The 20,302-nt window shown below is 36.6% G+C and overlaps 2 protein-coding genes across 2 annotated transcripts; one reads left to right on the top strand and one right to left on the bottom strand.

The window, feature by feature from the left end:
- Positions 1-1,846: 1,846 nt before the first annotated feature.
- LOC102621831 (short-chain dehydrogenase TIC 32, chloroplastic-like) lies at positions 1,847-11,666 on the top strand. Its single transcript, XM_052433483.1, has 8 exons — positions 1,847-2,178; positions 3,056-3,287; positions 3,490-3,569; positions 9,008-9,161; positions 9,942-10,020; positions 10,340-10,427; positions 11,038-11,084; positions 11,265-11,666. The coding sequence occupies exons 1-8, from the start codon at positions 2,067-2,069 to the stop codon at positions 11,439-11,441; spliced, it is 969 nt and encodes a 322-aa protein (XP_052289443.1). The 5' UTR covers positions 1,847-2,066; the 3' UTR covers positions 11,442-11,666.
- A 191-nt stretch (positions 11,667-11,857) lies between these two features.
- On the bottom strand, positions 11,858-19,065 carry LOC102623389 (mitogen-activated protein kinase kinase kinase YODA-like). Its single transcript, XM_052433480.1, has 12 exons — positions 18,759-19,065; positions 17,527-18,195; positions 16,633-17,376; positions 16,232-16,316; positions 15,993-16,055; positions 15,700-15,860; positions 15,513-15,588; positions 15,362-15,421; positions 15,169-15,276; positions 14,804-15,043; positions 13,548-13,639; positions 11,858-13,440 (listed from the first exon to the last, which is right to left on the bottom strand). Exons 2-12 carry the CDS (start codon positions 18,072-18,074, stop codon positions 12,921-12,923), a joined length of 2,697 nt encoding a protein of 898 aa, XP_052289440.1. The 5' UTR covers positions 18,075-18,195; positions 18,759-19,065; the 3' UTR covers positions 11,858-12,920.
- Between the last annotated feature and the right edge of the window lie 1,237 nt (positions 19,066-20,302).

The following is a 20,302-nucleotide window of genomic DNA, read 5'->3' as shown; positions in this document are numbered from 1 at the left end:
AAATGCTGGCGTACAACATTGGGCTAATGAAATATTATAGGCCCGGAGAGGAGGAACACGAGTCTCGAATTGGGGTCTCAACAAAACTGGACCTCTTCACGTACCCATGGAGCATCACCAAGATACTTACTCGTAGTGACCTGGGGCATTTGTCGAGGCTGTTAGTGCAAACACGTTTGGCCGAGAGATATGTGATGCCTTTTCTCGACGAGGCTAGTCGTAATGAAGTAATTGGGAATCCGGAAGGTCTTAGGGTCAGCGTGTGGGATTGTGATACGAATTCAATGCACCGTTTGGTGTTCAAGAAATGGGCAACTTCTAACAGCTATGTGCTCATCAATCACTGGACTGCAGACTTTGTGCGCAGACGAGAGCTGGCTGCTGGTGACGAAATTGGGATGTGCTGGGATTCTTTCTATTCCAGATTCAACTTCTCCGTTCTTAAGCGTGCCCCAGCCCCGATAATTATTGTTCAAGACCACGCTGACGTCGCTGCTTCATGATCATGATAATGATATTCATCATCATCAACTCAATGCTGTCCAATACTTGTAGGACTAGGACTAGAGTGTGGGTGTGTGTATATAAAGACTAATGAGTTTAGTTAAATGTTTAATTTCATGCATTTTTCAAAATTAAGAATCTAGAATTAATGGAAACTACTTGCCGTACATTATGTTATTGCAATTTCATTTATTCTATTTTCTGGTTGGTTATAGCTTGATTTTCAATTTTTATCAGGATTGTTCAGGCGTTCAACATAATCTTAACAATTTCCTTATTGCATTATAAGATGCATGCATGCATGATTTCTTCTTGCTCTGTTCGCAGCTTCATATTTGACGTACGTTTATTAATTATTCAATCAAGGTATAAATAATTGTTAATTCAATAATGATATATTTATTTAGTTGATATATTTAATTTATATCTCTACTGATGTGGCAAATGATAAGTTATTATTTGATTGGTTTAAGTGATAGTTAATTATTAAGTCCTATCATTTCTAATCTAAGTAGTAAAATTCTACTGATGACAAATCAGTTAGGATATAAATTGATATCCTATGTTCAACAAAAATTGAAATTTAAGTCAAAGAAATTTGAATCATGGAGTCTCTTTGTGCAAATTTGTTAAATATACTTTTAAACAATGCACGAGTTTTAATGGTGAGGAAGAACGTTCTAAATTTAAGGTTTAATAATTTTACATGGGCGTGTAAGCGCTAGGTTGGTGTCAAAAGTATTATTATTCTATTTATTTATATTGAATTGGTCTTAATGAGGGTTTTGTTGTAGTAAAAAATAAGAATGTTCAAAATAAATTTTAAGTGTAAATAATCTCACAAAGTAGACACAAGAAGCATAGGAAGAGGCGATAAGAGCAGTCCGCAAAGAAGTGAGGCCTTTAATGTTGAATGGGAAGGGGGAAAGGAACTTTTTTATTATTGAAATAAAAGAAAATTTTAGTTGTCAAATGTAGATATCCACTTCGCCACTGCCCAACACTATTTTGGTTTTATTTTAAAATATATGCATATATATTATCTTCAGAGTTGATTGAGTATAGCTCATGATCTCTTTTTAATTGGTAACTTTCTTTTTCAATGGCATTTTTCTCCTATATTCGTACAAAAATATATTAATGAACTATTTTAACCTGAGCAGCTGAGCTAATGTAAGATATTTGAGTTTGCCGCTTGACTGTTGCGAATTGCGATCACGATACCTACTACTTTGACAAAAAGGTTAATGGCTTTTTTTTTTCCTTAATGTTAAAAGAAAATAACAAGAAAACGTTAATTACAAGTGTGACTAACCACCGCCATACTTCAAACTCAAAGCCAAAGATGGCCGTCCATGTAGACTATACTCAATCAATCAATCAGTTAATTAATAATTAATTAATTTGCGTGGCCCGATTTCGGACAAGAACAGATCGTTGTCTGAAAGCCGTGTAAACGAGAAACTACTGCCCATTCTCAGATTGTCAGCAGCCTGATAGTTTAACTGAACTGTGCCTCAATATATTTCTCGTATCACACTGTAAGAGAAAGTAAGAGAAAGATGATGATGCGTTTGTTTAACAGAAAAGGGCCATCTGGTTTCTCTGCTTCATCAACTGCTGAAGAAGTTACTCAAGGGATTGATGCCACTGGCCTCACTGCTATTGTCACAGGTTTTTGAAGTTCCTTTTTCTTAAAGAAAAAAAAAATTATTGTAATAAACTGATATCTGGGTTCTTTTCTTTTTCTTGAATGCTCGAGTAAATTGTTGTTCGGGCTGGTTATTTATTTGGTAGCTTGAGCTCTGGATAATTTTGGGGAAACAACTATGGCCTGTGGGGCCTGTGTATGGTCTCATATGATCATTGAAAGTGGGGGATACATGCTTCAGTACCTAACATTTATCTACACGTTAGATGAGAACATTTAATTCAGTACTGGAAAATATAACAATTTTTTCACTTGTTACTAGCGTATTGAAACCTACTTTGATTAACATATGTGATCACTTGTTAGTTGGGTAAAAGTTATGCTCTCAAAATTAATTTTAAAGCAAATCAACCGTCCTGAAATTTAGAGTTCATCATGTATTTTTGGTATCAGGGGATGCTTAAAGCAGCTTCCCTGTTCTAGAGAATATTTAATATATATTTCCATGTTTATGTGATATACGGTCCATATGCAACATGTTGCTGTCTCGAGAGAACAGTGTGATTTGAGGGATTTTCTTGGTGGGCTTTTGAACCTTTGTCCGACTCCAAAATTGAACCCAGCCACACGCAAGCTGCTTTTATAGTTTTTCTCCTTTTCACTGCACGAAAAATGATGAATTGCAATTTATCTTATCCCTCTTGCTTCATTGATGAATTGGAATTTATCCTATCCCTCGTGCATGGTTCCACATTTCTTGCTTTTGACTTGGGTAAGAAGTTCTTAATAGGACCTGCAAAATGGACATATTCTAGAGATATGTTGATCATGAAGAGCAACTGTTTAGGCACGAGTATTTTTCTCTGTGTACTAATTAGGAATTTTCCTCTGTGGTTACAGGAGCGTCTAGTGGCATCGGCGCTGAAACCACACGTGTCCTTGCATTGCGGGGTGTCCATGTATTTATGGCGGTCAGAAATATGGCTGCTGGTACAGATGTTAAAGATGCCATTGTCAAGGAAATCCCAACGGCTAAAGTTGATGTCTTGGAGTTGGATCTCAGTTCCTTGGCGTCTGTGAGGAAATTTGCATCAGATTTTACCACTAAGGGTCTTCCACTCAATATACTAATGTAAGAAAAGAACAAAAGCTACAATGGTTTTTTTCTTCACAGTACTGGTTCACATAGGAAGCTTAGCTTGTTACGGGCTATCTCCACAATGTCTTATACTTTGTTCTCATTTCTTCAATTTAGACGCATTTATACACAATTTTTACTTGACGATTTCCCTTGAGTCTGATTATCTCAGTGATTTTATCTTTTCTGTTACCAGTAACAATGCAGGAATTATGGCAAGCCCGTTCATGCTTTCCAAAGACAACATAGAACTGCAATTTGCAACAAACCACTTGGGTTCGTTACACTTACATATGCTTTGAGTATATATTATTGTCTGATTCTGTTAGTCATTGTGAGCAATAACCTGGATATATGATTTTGTTCTATTTTATTAGTTACAAATTGATATTAATTTAAAACTTATTAAGCCGGAAAAATATTGGTCTGTGGTTCTTTGCCATTCTTCTGGTTTTGAGGGCAACTTGTTTTGTCTTTGTTAAGAAACTAATCAAATCTCGGTCGTTAATCAACTAAATCGATTCAATCTGACTCCCCAAGAACTGTTACCATAAGAAAAGAAAGCAACAACACATCCAAGAAACTAAAGAATTAAAAAAGAAGAGAGAGTGAGAAGAAGACAACACTCAAGGTTTACGTGGTTCAGTACCAATGGTACCTACATCCACGGCTGAAGAACCCTCTTGGGCTTGAAGCTTTTATTGAACTGATTGATTACAAAGAGACAATTGATGACAATGATTAAATCTCTCTCACAGAGAATTTTCTATCTCTCACCCTAGGCCTCTCAAAATCGTGATAAAAGTTTTCATCTGATCAACCTCTAACTATATATTTATAGCTCTATTGTCCAGCCGTTAGCAGCAACAAACTTAACTAATTACTGGCCCCACAAATGCTGACTCATCCCGCCACTTAACCATATAACAGAATTAACTAACCAGCTTCACAAATCTCCACCTTAGTTCATTCTATTCTAGCCTCACCCAGCTCTGCTTCAGCTTGTTGATATGCTTGACTTACAAGCACCTAATCCCAATCAAGCTCAGAGAGTTCCTAAACTTGATTGTTGGTAATGGTTTTGTTAATGCATCTGCTCGATTGTCCTCAGTAGATATTTTAACGACATCTATTGCACCTCTTTCAATTTCTTCCCTTATGAAATGCAGCCTTATATCTACATGTTTGGTCTTCTCATGATATTTGGAATTCCTATTCAGCTGAATTGCACTTGAGCTGTCACAAGATATGGGAATCGTTTCTTAATTAAGTCCCAGTTTTGACACCATTTCACTGAGCCACTTTGCTTCTTTTACAGCTTCAGCTGATGCAATGTACTCAGCTTCAGTAGTGGATAAAGCAACCACTGGTTGTAGAGAAGCTTTCCAACTCACAACTCCACCACACAATGTAAAAACAAAACTAGTAGTAGACCTTCTCTTGTCCAAATCACCAGCAAAGTAGAGTCCACATAGCCAATGACCTTACTTGTGACACCATTATCCCCTCCAAACAAAATACCAAATTCAGATGTCCCTTTAAGATACCTAAGTATCCATTTAGCTTTATTCCAGTGAATCTTCCCTGGATTCCCCATAAATCTGCTAACCAAGCCCACACCATAAGCAACATCAGGTCTAGTGCAGACCATAGCATACATAATGCTCCAAACCACACTAGAGTAAGGAACCTCCTTCATATACTCAATATTAGCATCATCAGATGACTCTTACTGTTTTGACAATTTGAAATGAGTGGCTAAGGGAGTGGAAACAGCTTTAACATCTACCATGTTAAATTTGCTTAGCACCTTTCTAACATAACCAGCCTGTGTGAGGAATAGAGTTTTGGCAGCTCTATCCCTCTTGACCTGCATTCCCAGAATCTTACTTGCAGAGCCTAAGTCTTTCATTTCAAATTCAGATCTCAGCTCAGACTTAAGTTTCTCTATCTCTTCTCTGTGTTTGCATGCTATGAGCATGTCGTCAATATAGAGAAGCAGATAAATTCTATCTCCAGAAGGTAGAAGCTTACAGTATACACAATTATCATATTGACTTCTTGAGTAGCCATGTGCCACCATAAATTGGTCAAATCTCAAATACCATTATTTGGGTGATTGTTTTAAGCCATATAAACTCTTTTTAAGTAAGCAAACCTTGTCTTCTAATCCCTTCTGAATGAAACCTTCTGGTTGTTCCATGTATAGCTTTTCCTCAAGGTTGCCATGAAGAAAGACTGTCTTGACATCTAGTTGACCCAACTCCAGATCAAAATAAGTTGTAATGGCAATCAACACCTTGATTGAGCTGTACTTAACAACAGGAGAAAACACTTCACTGTAATCTACGCCTTCCATTTATGTAAAACCCTTAGCAACCAACCTAGTTTTATACCTTAGAGGTTCAACACCAGCAACCCCTTCTTTAAGCTTGAAAAATCATTTACACCCAACTAACTTCCTATCCATAGGGTTTTCTACCAAAATCCATGTATCATTTTTCTTTAGTGATGACATTTCTTCTTTCATTGCTGATAACCATTTTGATTTATCTCTGTTGTTCATGGCTTATTTATAGTTACCAGGTTCTTCCCCAATAACTTCTTCAGCCACAGTAAGTTCATAGGATATCAAGTCAGCTATATCAAATCTCTTAGGCATTCTGATAACTCTTTTTTCTCTGTCTCTTGCCATTTGATAAGTATCTTTTCCTGAGGAGCTAGATTTACTATCATGGGATTTAAATTTGTCATCTGCAGACTCCACCTCCAAGTTAGGCTCTTGATTGACACTTTGCTCAGAAGCTAATAGTTCAGTTTCAACCTTTTGTTGCAGCATAGAATCCTCATCAAAGATAACATCCCTGCTCACAATTACTCTTGAAGGTTTCCCATCAAAGCACCAGATCTTCTATCTTTTAACACCTTCAGGGTAACCAATAAAGATACCTTTAATTGCCCTAGGTTCAAGTTTTCCTTAGTTGATGTGTGCACATGTTGGTGAGCCAAATATTCTAAGATTACTAAGATCAAGGGTTTTACCAGACCAAACCTCTTGAGGGGTTTTGAAGTTCAGTGTTGTAGAGGGGCTTCTATTGATTAGATATACTGCTGTAGTGACAGCATCAGCCCAGAAGTGTTTTAATAGATTTGCACTAAACAACATGCACATGACCTTTTCCACTAAGGTTTTGTTCATCCTCTCAGCAAGGCCATTTTGCTGAGGTGTATGTCTTACTGTTTTGTGTCTTATAATCCACTTCTCTTTGCAAAAGCCATCAAACTCCTTGCTGCAGTATTCTAGGCCGTTATCAGTCATCAGCCTTTTTACTTTCCTCTCAGTTTGGTTTTCAATTAATGTCAGCCATTCTTTGAACTTCAGTAGAGCTTCCCCTTTTTGTTTTAGGACATAGACCCAAACTTTTCTGGTGTAGTCATCAATCAAAGTCATGAAGTATCTAGCACCACCATGTGATAGAACCTGTGATGGCCCCCATAAGTCTGAATGAATGTAGTCCACAGAATGTTTGGTTTCCTGCTTCCTAGTGCCAAACTTTTGTCTGGTTGCCTTCCTAAACACACACTTTTCACAGAACTCAATAGATGAGATCTGATCAGAACCAATTACTCATTGTTTCCCTAGCTCTCTTAAACTCTTCTCACTCATGTGACCTAATCTTCTGTCTCATAACTTAGTTTTATCCTTACTAACAGAGGCCATTATTCATGGTGTGTAAGAGGATCCTATTAGAACATATAACACATTTCTTCTAACCCCCTTCATTGTAACTGTGCCATTTTTAATGACCTATAGTTCACTATTTTCAGTTTTTATGCTACAGCCAAATTGGTCAACTTCTCCTAAAGATATAAGGTTTCTTTTTAGCTCTGGAACGTATCTAACATTTCTTAGATCTCTTTCTACCCCCATCATGCATGGTAATGGTAACAGTCCCAATTCCAACAACTTTACAGGCTAAGTTATTACCTAGTAAAACTTTTCTTGTATCAACTTTCTCAAAAGTCTTGAAGAGTTGCTTATTGGGGCTCATATGGAAGGAGCAACCAGAATCCAGGATTCATTCTTCAGTGGGTTGTTTCTCAGCAACAATGAGTACATCAACACCTTCTGAATCTTCTTCATCCTCTGATGCTATAGCTGCCTTCCCAGAGGTCTCTTTTTGGATCTTTTCAAGTTTCTTCTTCTCAAAGTAGTCTTTAATATAATGCCCTTCCTTTTGACAGAAGTAACACTTCCTCTTCTTATTTTTCTTATCAATATTTTCCTTTTGGTTGTTTCATTTCTTCTCATGTTTTTTCTTCTTTTTAGATTTTGATTTGGCCACCAGGATTTCACCCAGCCCCTGATCTTTTCCTTTAGCTCGTTTCTTCAAATCTTTTGACTCGAGAGCACTCTTTACATCTTTTAAGGTAAGGGTTTGTCTCTCATACAATAATGTATCAACAAAGTGCTCATAAGAGTCTGGAAGAGAGCTTAACAAAATAAGAGCTCTGTCTTCATCTTCAAGATTGATGCTAATGTTCTCCAGATCCAGAATTAACTTATTGAACTCATCAAGATGATCTTTCATGGTTGTTCCCTCCTTCATTGAGAACATATACAACATTCTTTTCATATAAAGTCTCTTGGCAAGAGATTTCTTCAGGAACATCTCTTCAAGTTTTGTCCAGAGGCCTGATGCAGATTTTTCTTTTGCTACTTCCCTCAACACTTCATCTGAAAGATGCAAGATGATGGTGCTGTGAGCTTTGTTGTTGATTGTCCTCAAGTCTCCACCTGAACCTGAGGAGCCTTTTACTTTTTCTTTCTTGCTAATTTGATCTTCTTTAATATCAAGAGCACCATCAAGCCCCTATTGTATCAAGATTGCACACATCTTGAGACTCCATAGATAGAAGTCATTTTCGCCACTGAACTTTTCTAGATCGTATCTGGTAGAAGGCATTTTAGAACAAGAGCCAAGAGCTGTAAGGGCTCTGATACCAATTTGTTAAGAAACTAATCAAATCTTGGTCGTTAATAAACCAAATCGATTCAATCTGACTCCCCAAGAATTGTTACCATAAGAAAATAAAGCAACAACACATCCAAGAAACTAAAGAATTAAGAAAGGAGAGAGTGTGAGAAGAAGACAACACTCAAATATTACGTGGTTCAGTACTAATGGTACCTACATCCACGACTGAAGAACCCTCTTGGGCTTGAGCTTCTATTGAACTGATTGATTACAAAGAGACAACTGATGACAAGGATTAAATCTCTCTCACATAGAATTTTCTATATCTCACCCTAGGCCTCTCAAAATCGTGATAAAAGTTCTCATCTGATCAGCCTCTAATTATATATTTATAGCTTTGTTGTCCAGTCGTTAGCAGCAACAAACTTAACTAATTACTAGCCCCACAAATGCTGACTCAGCTCGTCACTTAAGCACATAACAGAATTAACTAACCAGTTTCACAGTCTTAATGTGGAAAATTAAGTACCTAACAGTGGGAGGGTTTTTGTAGTCGTTGTGTGCTGATTTAAACTTATGTCATGGCATTTAATACTCGTCACCGGCCAAATGCTCTGCACAAAGATTTGCAATAGTTTCACAAAGAAAAAAAATAATTCTTCCGGATTTTCATCTGATGCATTTGACTATTGATTGAACAGTTAGGATAACCTTGTTTTCAAATGCTTTCTCCAGGTCATTTTCTTTTGACTAATCTTTTACTGGACACTATGAAGAGGACAGCACAAGAGAGTGGCAGGGAAGGAAGAATTGTAAATGTCTCCTCAGAGGGTCACCGGTTTACATATCGTGAAGGAATTCGTTTTGAGAAACTCAACGATCAGTCAGGGTAACACTGTCTGATTATACTTTTTTCTAGTTCAAGATGGTATGCTTGACAAATGACAATCATTATGTCACTCTACTGTGGTCTACATGAGATGTTTATTTGGGAAATATACAGCTATTAATTGACCTCCCGGGGTGTCATCAAGACCCTAACTAACATCTTAGTGGATTGTTGTTCAGTATGCACATCTTTTCGCTCCTAGGCACCTATGCTATTTATTACCAGTGTTTAAGAACAGGTCGAGTTCAGGAATTAATTTAAGTTGCACATCTGCCTTGTTCAGTTACATACATTAATTGATTAAATATCTAATATTGTCAAGTCATTTATGGAACATTTAAGATGTTGACGAGATTGATAGTGCCACCCTTTTCTTTTCCTTTTCTTTTCTTTGTATATGAACGATGACAACTTGAATGTGAAGCTTTGAATAATGGATAAACTCCCAAATGTTACTAGTGGCTTATACACACATTTTCCAGACATACCACCTGTTGGGTATCTGGAAATTCCTTTTTGATGGCTATATTTAAGCTTTCAGCAGATAGCATGTCAGCAATAAAGTCATTAAGCATTTATTATGTTTTTACAATGTGATTCCTTCCTGGTGTAATGCTATTATTCACTGTAGAATTACATTTTATTTAGAAGTATTTTTTACATATCCACTGGCGTCATATAGAGTCCTATCAAAATAAAGCTTTGAAAACCTATGAAGTTTGATTCGCATGCCATACAAATGCACAATTAGTTTGATTGCCTAGAGTTTATTATGAGCAGGTATGGGAATTTCGTTGCGTATGGTCAATCGAAGCTCGCCAACATTTTGCATGCCAATGAACTTGCGAGACATTTGAAGGTTAAGATTTCTTAAAAGAAGAAAGCATTTTTTTCTACTGATCCATCTTTAATAAATTACAAGTTTTTCACTTTTGATATGAGTCACCTGTGTCTCCATATACAACTCATCCTATTATTTTACGTTAATGAGTATCCATGGTACCAATGTTTTCCCTCGCTTATTTTCTTTTTATACTCAACTGTGCTTGTACTTTGGTGTCACTGTCGTAATATACATCAAAAGAATCTTTTCTAAGGTAGATAATGATGGTTTAGTGTACTGCCGAACATCAACCACATATTTTGCTGTACTATACTGATGGAATGTTTTTAAATAGGAAGAGGAGGGGGTGGAGATAACTGCAAATTCACTTCACCCTGGAGCAATTAACACCAACCTTTTCCGTCAGGAGGGCTTTGTGAATGGTAATAACTCAAATTTTTCGTGATGCGCTTTTTTTTTTCATTTTAGAGAATTTTGTATGTCATAATATTTTAGATTGCTTTTCTTGCATGAAGAAGCACAATTAGGGAACTTAGTGGATATGTCATGTCAACCTTTTCTGCCTTTCACTAAGTGATGCACTTTTGTGTGTGTGGTTCTAAATATGCGAATGAATTTATCTTTCATGCTGAAGTAAGTGTAAACTAACCAAATTCGGCTCGCACAATTACATGGGAGTGAAACTGTGTGCGCGTATTAACCCAGCTACAGATTATCTAGAAATTTAATAAAATTGCCGGTCACCTGCTGCAGGACATTATTTCCTGTTCACCTATCTTAGTGTTAACAATATTTTGTAAAAACTGAATTTTGCTTTCTAAATCTCGTGTGCTGATAGTATGATGTAATTGATGCCTGGCATGAGTTTCATTCTTTGACAACAACAGAAAGGTAGGAACTTGGTATTCATAATATTAAGAAAAATTTGACCGGATACCTTGTGGTATTTCAAAGTCTTTTCCTTTTCCTTTTCTCTATCTTGCATCCAGTGGTTGTGCCATGGCTTTATGTTTTCCTTTTTGTTTGTTGCAGCTATTGTTGGCTTTCTTGGTAAATTTGTGTTCAGAAACGTGCAGCAGGTATTTCCATCTTTACAGATATCTCTAGATACACAATTCTTGTTACAATGTCCAAAGATTCAGATGAATACCTTTGATAGGAATTAAACCGTCCACTTTTCAAATAGGTGTATTTGAACATGCTCTTAGTTACATATATCGGTTTTTTTTTTTTGGGGGGGGGGGGGGGGGGGGGGGCAGGGCGCGGCAACAACATGTTATGTTGCGTTGCATCCACAAGTTAAAGGGAAGACTGGCCTCTATTTCAACGACAGTAACATAGCTCAACCAAGCCCACATGCTGTTGATACCGAGTTGGCAAGGAAATTGTGGGATTTCAGCTTGGATTTGATTAATAGATTGTCTCAAAATTCTTAGAGAATATAGATGTTTTATGTTTTCATGAATAAGGATATTGCTTACTAAAAACTTCTGCTCTCTCCTCCATTGTAACAAAACAATAAGTGTCGAGAGATTTCTGTACCCATACGATCCTGTTGATCTTGTTTTTCTGTTGCAAGTTTTTCTAGTGGATCATCTGATTGCAGATGATACAAGTTGCTTGAGAGGGTATATTAATGAACATATATTGTTGCTTCTGCCGATTCAATCTACTTATCTGATACAAGCTGCTTTAGAAGGTATAGTAACATACAAGTTGATGAAACTGGAATTGCCAAGGCCACTGATTGCAGTTAATCTATATTACTTCGATTAGATGACTACTTCAAATATTTGATCCCAAGCTTCATACTGAGGTATGTATGCTTGGCTGGGTTCAAATATCCTTCTAGTGATGCAGTAACATGTTCACCTTCATTCATCATCAGATAATTGGTGTCACATAAGAGTTAACAACCTGGAAAACAAAGATATAGCTCAACAAAGAGAAATCGTATAATCAGACAAAGGAGTCGTCACCCAATTTCTCCGTTTTTGCATCAGATTAGCATCTTGTGCTGGGAGCTGGAACTTGAACATTTACAATGATTAAATCCAAGTACATCAACAAATTCTCAATCCTGTATGCGCATCTCTGTATGGTCAGAAAAAAACACGTTCATGGAGTGAGATCTCTTCAATTTACGGAAGTGTTAATGTACATACAACAAATTGGTAGAACAATTCATAACAATAGTGACACCTGAACCAACTGCAACTGATGCAGAAGCTTGACAAATCTGTGATCGTTTTGTACACAAATTTTGGACCCAATTCTGTTCTCCATTTTTCTGTACAGCAGTTTGACCCCAAAAAAATTAGCCTACAGTCTAATAATTGTACTGAGTTGGTCGTTCTTCTCTTCTATACCATGATCTAAAAATACTGTACTGATTTTGCAGCTATAATTAAGTTCCTTGAAGAACAGCCCCACATTGGATCGTCAGCTCTACCTTCCGCCATAATAATCAAGCTCGTAATACCATAGTTCAGTTAGCCACAAGTTGACGTTCTATGGACTCTGCTCTGTACAAAGTTGATGCCGAATCATATCACAAACTACCCTCAACAGCAAGTTTGTTATTAGCTGGGAAGCAAGCTCCACTATAAATTAGCCTAGCCATCCAACAGTAGTATCAGTTTTGTCACACAGCTTAAGTTGCTGATCGATCAAGAATCTGCAAGACATAAGCCCGAAAACGAAGCCATGGCAAATAATGTATCCACCTCCAGCCCCTTCATCCACCCCACCCCCTCCAAAAAAAAAAAAAAAACTTATTCCATAGATTTCCACTCTGGACACTTATTGACAACTTAGCTTCCTCAGCAGTTGAGAATAAATAGTTTAGTAGAACCAAAGAGAATCTGAAAACTTCAGGTTCGCAGAGATTGGTGGGTCCAAAAAAATGAATGAAGTTAGATACCACTAGTCCGGGCGGGCAAAGGAGATAGGGGACTTAGATCTAGGGATGGATTCATCTTCACCTGATCCTTCAGGAACTGCCGAGACACACGATCAGCTAAGACCGACTGTCCATCGTACGGTTCCCCATGAACTGGCCTTCCCAATTGCTTTCCTAAAACATCATTTTCGGAGGGTACTAATTCTGAGAATATGTGAGACCCTCCTGGCTGCATCCCTCGGAATATGTCAGGATTTGTATCTTGGTAAGAAGGGCCATTGCCATAAAAGTTACTTGTGGGCTTCGCCAAGTTCCCAAAACCCTCTTGCAAGTAAACTGGTTGTTTCAGGTGATTGAATGGTATAGCACCACTGCCACCCGTTAGAGGTGTGGATGCACCTGAAGTGGTCCGAGGGCTAGATATAGGAGAAGGAGACATTTTTCCATTCAGGTGTTGTGGTGACCTTGGATGTAAAAGAGGGCTTCCAATGGGTGACACGGGGCACGATCTGTTCATTGAAATATTGATATCACTGCAGATCAGGTAACAGAAATCAGAATTCAAGCTCGTGAAGATGATGATGTTGAGTTACTTTTATCATTGCTAATTTTTGTGTAAGAAAGCGAGAAAAAGAGAGACCTGGCATTGAGAGAAGTTTGCGAAACTCTTGATGAATGAACAGCAAGTCTCTCAGTATCAAAAGTGGAAACGTTTCTCAATTGTCCAATGCCCTGAAAGTTAATTAATGAGCCAAACCAATAGTCAGAAATTGGCCGCATACAAAGAAGAGGATATGCTCTAGATGGACATTAGGAAAACAAGCCAGTTTCTTTAGACAGTCCCAAGGTCATTGCCCAAGTACAAAAATCGAAGAAAAAAACACAAAGAATTTTCTCCGCTCTTATGTGCAATCAAACACACATCAAATATCAAATAATGAAAAAAAAAAGTCTCATCACTGTTATCTAAGCTTATCACAACAATTTAAAATCAACAGGACTAATCATTTTCTAGATTTGGTATAGAAGTTTACTTTGGTGTCTCATTTGTCCCTCTAAACCTAAATTTATTCACTGAAGCCTTACTTCACATTTGCCCCCAAAATATCCATGTAACTGGAACAGCTGTTGTCCATACACAAATCCAAGTTTTGATGGAAAAAGTTGACTCTATATTATCCATAACTCACATTAAACACCCAACTGAGTGGACAATACTTCCCTAAACCTTTATCTCATTGTGATACACAACTAAAGATAAACTAGCAAACTGTCTTAAGCATCCCTGCAGCTTTAATTGCTTTAGTTAGTACATCTCTATGTACTAACCCAATGGAGCTTTACTGCACGCATTATGTCAATATGACTAGGAAGGAACCTGAATTTAGAAAGATTGTCAATATTTTGCTAGAGAGATTAAATAAATAAGACTCCCATGTCATAGTAGCCAGAAAAAGAACAAGTTATATAATGATCATCTGCTTTTGCCTGAGATTTTAGAACAATTTTCACTACATTCTGCACATGTTCTTTCCAACCACGAGTCAAACACTTATCCAACTAGCAGAATTGCATATCTCTAACATTGAAAGTTTAAAATTGATGTGATAACACAATGTATCACACGAACTTCCTACAAATTAATTGATTCACTGGAATAAGACAGCAGTTGAAAAAAAATTCTATAATGCCTTCTGCACATTAAAGATATGAGACAGTTAAGAATGTGAAAAGCATATCAAGACAATATCACCATTTTAATATTCGTGGTACATCTAAATTCCATTGCTAAAATAAACAGGAACCCAAAGGGAGAACATGCACCAAATATCAAGCATACACAACAATCTCAATCCCAATAGAGACGAAATGGAATATCAAGAGAAATGAAACTACCAGAGCTTTTATGCCATTTGTAACTCCAGGGGGAACATCTGAAGGCTCAGGGGCCAGAATAGTTCTTTCCAAAGGTGCAGCACCCTTCACAAAAGGGTGATCCAAAAGCTCAGCTGCTGTTGGACGGTTTAAGGGATTACGTTGCAAACACAACCTAATAAAATCCTTTCCTTCATCAGAGAGGTCATCTGGAATTGTTGGGAGTTCCTTACTATTCCCAATCTTAAACATAGCAGCAACCTGCAGATCATAACATGCAACTATCTCACACAATGAACTAAGCTCCAACTGGACAACATAAACTATCATTTTCTGTATAAGAAAAAATGAAAATTTAAGATCGTTTCTGTTGCTTCAGTACCGACCCCTTCATACTGGCTCCAAGGTGGTTTTGTTGTAGCCATTTCCAAAACAGTGCATCCAAGACTCCAAATATCAACAGCAAGATTGCAACCACTTGAGTTCTTTATAACCTGAGTGTAAATTTAGATTTGATATCACAATTGAGAACCATGTTGTTATTAATGAGTTCAGGTACAAAAAGGAATAATTTCTGACCTCAGGAGCCATCCAGTAAGGGCTTCCCTTGAATGATAATGGACATGACTGGCCGGCAATCTGCACAGAGCATTTAATGTTTCGCTAAATTCTCATTTAATCAGATGCAATTTATACATTTATTAAAAGAAATTATTATGCCTAAACTTACATGCTTTGCCATCCCAAAATCTGCCAGCTTGACCCGCCCATTTGGATCCACAAGTATGTTTGCTCCTTTAATGTCCCTGTAAAATAAATGCCCTTTATTTAAGAATACAAACAATGTATAAATTGAGCAGAGTAGCTAATCTGTATATAGCAGCTTCAAACTTATTCAAGAATAGGAGGATTATCACCTGTGGACTGTATGCTTTGAGTGTAAGAATGCAAGCCCAGACAAGATTTGTTGTGTATAATTACGAATTGCCGGTTCGCCAAAATGTCCATAATCCTGGAGAAGTTTATAAATTGACCCACCAGATACATACTCCAGGTATATATAAAGTTTGTCCTCAACCTGTTCGGGAAAAAAAATCCAACAGTCATATTTGTACCATATGAAAAGACAATGTCTGAAAATAAATATCAACAGCTTTAAATAACAATTGTCACATGCTTCAGTGAATGGAAATAGAACAAAAATACTTACTGTTTTAGATCCATAGTATTGCACGATGTTTGGATGCCGTAAGCGACTTAATAATACAATTTCCTGCCACAGAACTCGAGTAAGAATGTTTTCTTAAAGCTATGCATATGTTACAAAACAAGGGAGCAATTAAATAAACTATTCAAAGAAAGGATGCAGGCAGCGGGGGGGAGGCAAAGAAACAAAAACCATTATCTAATAAACTGAAAGCTGACTGTTATACTTGGAAGTGATCATACCTGCATCAGCTGCTTAGCACTCTCCTTTGACTTGGCATCATCAAATAATGTAACTTCCTTCATTGCACACATTTCACCACTATCACTGGACCAGTTAAGAGGAGAAATCAGATACATACAAACTTAAATAATGACCAACATGTAAAAATACCAAAACAGATTAAAACATCATATTTAAAAACCTCAGTCCTAATGAGCCATTTGTAATCGATAATCAAGAAAATCTGCTAACACTGATCTCAACTACTTAGCTTGCTAATGTACTAAATTTGATGGGAGGTTAATACAATTGTTTTGCAAGCCGTTTATTAATAAAATCAAAGTGCACATGCATTAAAAAAAATTTAAAAAAAGCAATATTCTTTGTGGCAAACCTGTTAAAACAAACATAAACCACAAACCTGTTAAAACCAACATAAACATGTCCAAATGTGCCTCTACCCAGCATCTTTCCCTTTTTCCAGTGTGACTCGGGGCTAACTGGATTTTCCACTCTTCCTGGACTTCGTGGCACAGAGGGTGATGTTGCAGCCGAATTTGAATGAGAAAAGGGAGAAGAATTGGATATTGTTATAGGAGGAAGAGGCAAGCGGTGGCTTTGTTGTTTTCCATCATCAGGCCAGCTTGTCTGCGACTCAATGGGTGCACCTCCTGCTCTAGGATGAATAGGGGTGACAGCACCACTTTGGATTCTGGAGCTGGGGCCTGGGCTAGTCATTCTGGGACTAGGTATTGGTGAATATTCTGGGCTACCCCTGCTTTGTAACTGTTGCCAAAATAACTGTCCTGACATATCACCTCCCATCGAATTATTCCCAGAATTTTGACCAGAACCTGGACTAGAGCAGTGGCCAGAGCCAAGTAATGTGACATCTGCATAAGGCTTCCCAGACCAGAAAGCAGAATTCACGACTTGCTCACTACCAAATGCTCTCAGTGGACTTCTGGAGGGACTTGACAACGAGCTGTCAGGAGCACTGCTGAAAGCACCATGATACGGAACCTGTAGATTTGGGACATGACCACTTAAACGTCTTTGTTTGGGTGATGGGGAGAGACGATTACTCAATGAAAGATTTGCCGGTTTTTTTTCCTCTCTTGAACTTGTTTGAGAGGCATTGGAAAGATGATCCTTGGGCATCACACTTCAGGGGTGGAAAGAAAGATGGAGTCAATTGATCAGGAATAAGTAGATATAATAAAACATCAATAACATGTGAACACAAATTTCCCATACATTTACATTTTTATCCATTGTCAAAGCATCGAGTTTAATGAGTTACGAGCAGGCTAACCTGGAAGGGCTGCTTGCAGCTGTTCTAGTCCCATTGTCATAGTCATTTGCCAGCGGACTGCGATGACGGGAGTCAGCTTGATCATCACTATCAATGGAGCTCTCACTGGAAATAGAGGCGGTGATCAAATCTCCATCCAAGTCAGCAGGATTTGCCCTACTACGTATGCATGCCGGTCTTGGAAGAGGTAAAAACAATGAAGACTTGGAACCTTTTTCCAGTTTTGGCTTAGTGGAGATACTAATTTCAGAAGCTGTACGACTTACAGCTGCAGAGCGCAAACCAGGAAGTGGAAGTGGTTGAGCATTGGACCTTTCAACAAAACTTTGACTCCTCCCTACTTGCTTGGAAGGGGAAGTTGATCTAGATTCTGCTCGGGACTGGGATCCTAGCTCCGAAACTGTATCATTGCAAGGTCTGCGAGACCCTCCTGATTTACTGCTTGCTTTACCTTCACATGTGATCTTAATTTTTTGATGTATTGTGCAAATTATACCATCCTTACTTGCTTTTTTCTTCGACGATGACTTTCCCCACCAAGAACGCATTTTTCTTATTCTTCAATATTTACCAAAAAAAGAATAAAGCAGCTGGAAATTTCTTCTAAGGCAATTCCATTTCTAAAACCAACAACCAATCGTGCAACACTTTATTCTAAAATTCTAAAACCTGAACAAAAAAAACAATGAAAAATATAACATGGTCAATAATTAGCAAGACTGTGTCTATGTCACTGTCAACTCCAAAATCAAATTAAACAAAAGTGAGAAAAATTGCATGTCTGAATGTTATACTGAACCAATGAACTGATCAAAAAAAAAAAAAAAAAAAACCTCACAGGCAATATGAAAAGTCAAAATTAGTCAGCCAATTTTGACTGATTAGCAAAGCTACCTCATCCAACAACCTCAAAAAAGGAACCACATTTTTACACTTAAAACCGCGTAAATTAAGCACGTCTTGTACGTGCATTATATATAATCACAACGCAAATCATATTAGTTCAAATTTCTAACTACATATAGGAACTGGCAAAATAAACACGTGCGCTAAAAATAAAATCTGAAATTCATTCACTAAAAATAACTGGATTTTTCTCAAATGAACTAAACAGAGTTTTACGATCTTTAACTTAGTTCAAAACGACGGCGTTAATAGACAGATCTCAGCACAGGCTAAAAATAAAGACATAAAAAAGAATACTAATAATAATAACAAAAAATTGTACTCACCGGCACATGTTTTAACGGCAGTTTGAATCTGAAGTGAAGAAGAAACGTACGTCTGAGAGATTAGTTGCGTAATGTTGAGATGAGAACTGGTTGAATGTAATCGTGGAGAAATGAAAGAACCCTAGTCAAAACGGCAGCGTATTGAGGGATTCCTTTGCAAGAAGAATTTTGTTGTTGTTGAGTTCAAAGAGAGAGATCGCGAAAAAAGAAGACAGAGATTGATAGAAATGTAGAGAGAGAAAGAGAAGGAAAGGGAAGAGAGAGAGAGTATGTCTGAGCCCAAGACATGGAGTTGTCTGTGCGTTGATTTTACAATTATTAAAAAAAATACATATATATATATATATTAAAATTATATTATATTATAATTATTAAAAAGTAATGATGGTGATTGCCGCATTGGTAAATTTCCGAGTACAGTAAACTCGTTTTTAACCGTTAGTTACCCCAAAAAAATTTAAAAAGAAAAAAATCTTTAGGGGAGATGGACTGATGGAGCATGCCACGTCATCATGCTGCTAATTATAAATTTATTATGTAATAAATATAATATGCGTCAAGATGTCATCTAAAATAATAATAATAATAGATAATATTATGTACTGTATTAATATTATGTTCTGTATTTGATTATTGCCAGATTTTTCTTTATTTGAAAGTGACTTTTTTTTGGTAATTATAATTTTTTATTTTACCGTTATAGTATATTTTAGTTTATTTAATGACTTGCGTGGTCGATCTTACTAAGATTTTAAAATTTTTCTTTAAATTTAATGTAATGTTTTAGTGATATTACTCACTTAATGTTTTTCTATTTAATATTGTACGTTAGTTTTATTGATTCCAATGATGACATGACATAATTCATCTCACCTAAGATTTTTCTAACATTTTTTTTTAATTTTTAGGCATTGTTTTGAACGATGATCATCCACCGTTGGGTGACTTGAAATAAATGACTCAATATTTGTATTAAAATTATAAATGAAGAGTTTAAATTAAAATAGCACCATCCTTTAAAAATATAGCAAAATATTGATGATAATTCGAATTTATTAAGAGATTAATGAAAATGTGAAACTGAATAGTATGAAATCGCAGTCAATAGATTGGATTTTATTTAGAAATTATTTTTTATTTGTAATAAGTCATTTTCTAAGTTTTATTTTTATTTCACGAGTTTGCAAGGATTCTATTATAGGCAAGACATTTTAGGGGGCCCATATAATTTTTAAAAACAATAGTTCTTGAGTTTAATTTTGGAGATCTAAATTTAATTGCGTAAATTATTCACATCTAATTATATTATATTTAAATTTAATGATAAATGTACATTTAATCAATGAAATTTATATTGCTAGCGGGTTATAGACTCTCATGTGATAGGATAGCCTCATTTTAATCAATAACTGAGAGATAAATCATTAAAATACTTTATTTAATATATATTTTTGTAATTTGTTGAGAGCTTTATCAAATAATCAGAATCTCTTGTTCATGATAAATTCTCATTTTAATTTTTTGAATTAAGTATTTAGCATATG

This window comes from Citrus sinensis, chromosome 9 (genome assembly GCF_022201045.2).
Source record: "Citrus sinensis cultivar Valencia sweet orange chromosome 9, DVS_A1.0, whole genome shotgun sequence".
Taxonomy (NCBI): Eukaryota; Viridiplantae; Streptophyta; class Magnoliopsida; order Sapindales; family Rutaceae; genus Citrus; species Citrus sinensis.
The sequence above is the reverse complement of the archived record's forward strand: the minus strand, read 5'-3'. Positions and strand labels throughout refer to the sequence as shown.

Excerpts from the sequence above, each read along its gene's own strand:
- LOC102621831 (XM_052433483.1), top strand. The coding sequence starts at position 2,067 with ATGATGATGCGTTTGTTTAACAGAAAAGGGCCATCTGGTTTCTCTGCT. Across the intron at positions 9,162-9,941 it reads AAACTCAACGATCAGTCAGG|GTATGGGAATTTCGTTGCGT; the intron begins GTAACACTGTCT and ends TATTATGAGCAG. Across the intron at positions 10,021-10,339 it reads AACTTGCGAGACATTTGAAG|GAAGAGGAGGGGGTGGAGAT; the intron begins GTTAAGATTTCT and ends GTTTTTAAATAG.
- LOC102623389 (XM_052433480.1), bottom strand. The coding sequence starts at position 18,074 with ATGCGTTCTTGGTGGGGAAAGTCATCGTCGAAGAAAAAAGCAAGTAAG. Across the intron at positions 15,422-15,512 it reads ATTTTGGGATGGCAAAGCAT|ATTGCCGGCCAGTCATGTCC; the intron begins GTAAGTTTAGGC and ends TGCTCTGTGCAG. Across the intron at positions 15,277-15,361 it reads CTTACTGGATGGCTCCTGAG|GTTATAAAGAACTCAAGTGG; the intron begins GTCAGAAATTAT and ends ATTTACACTCAG.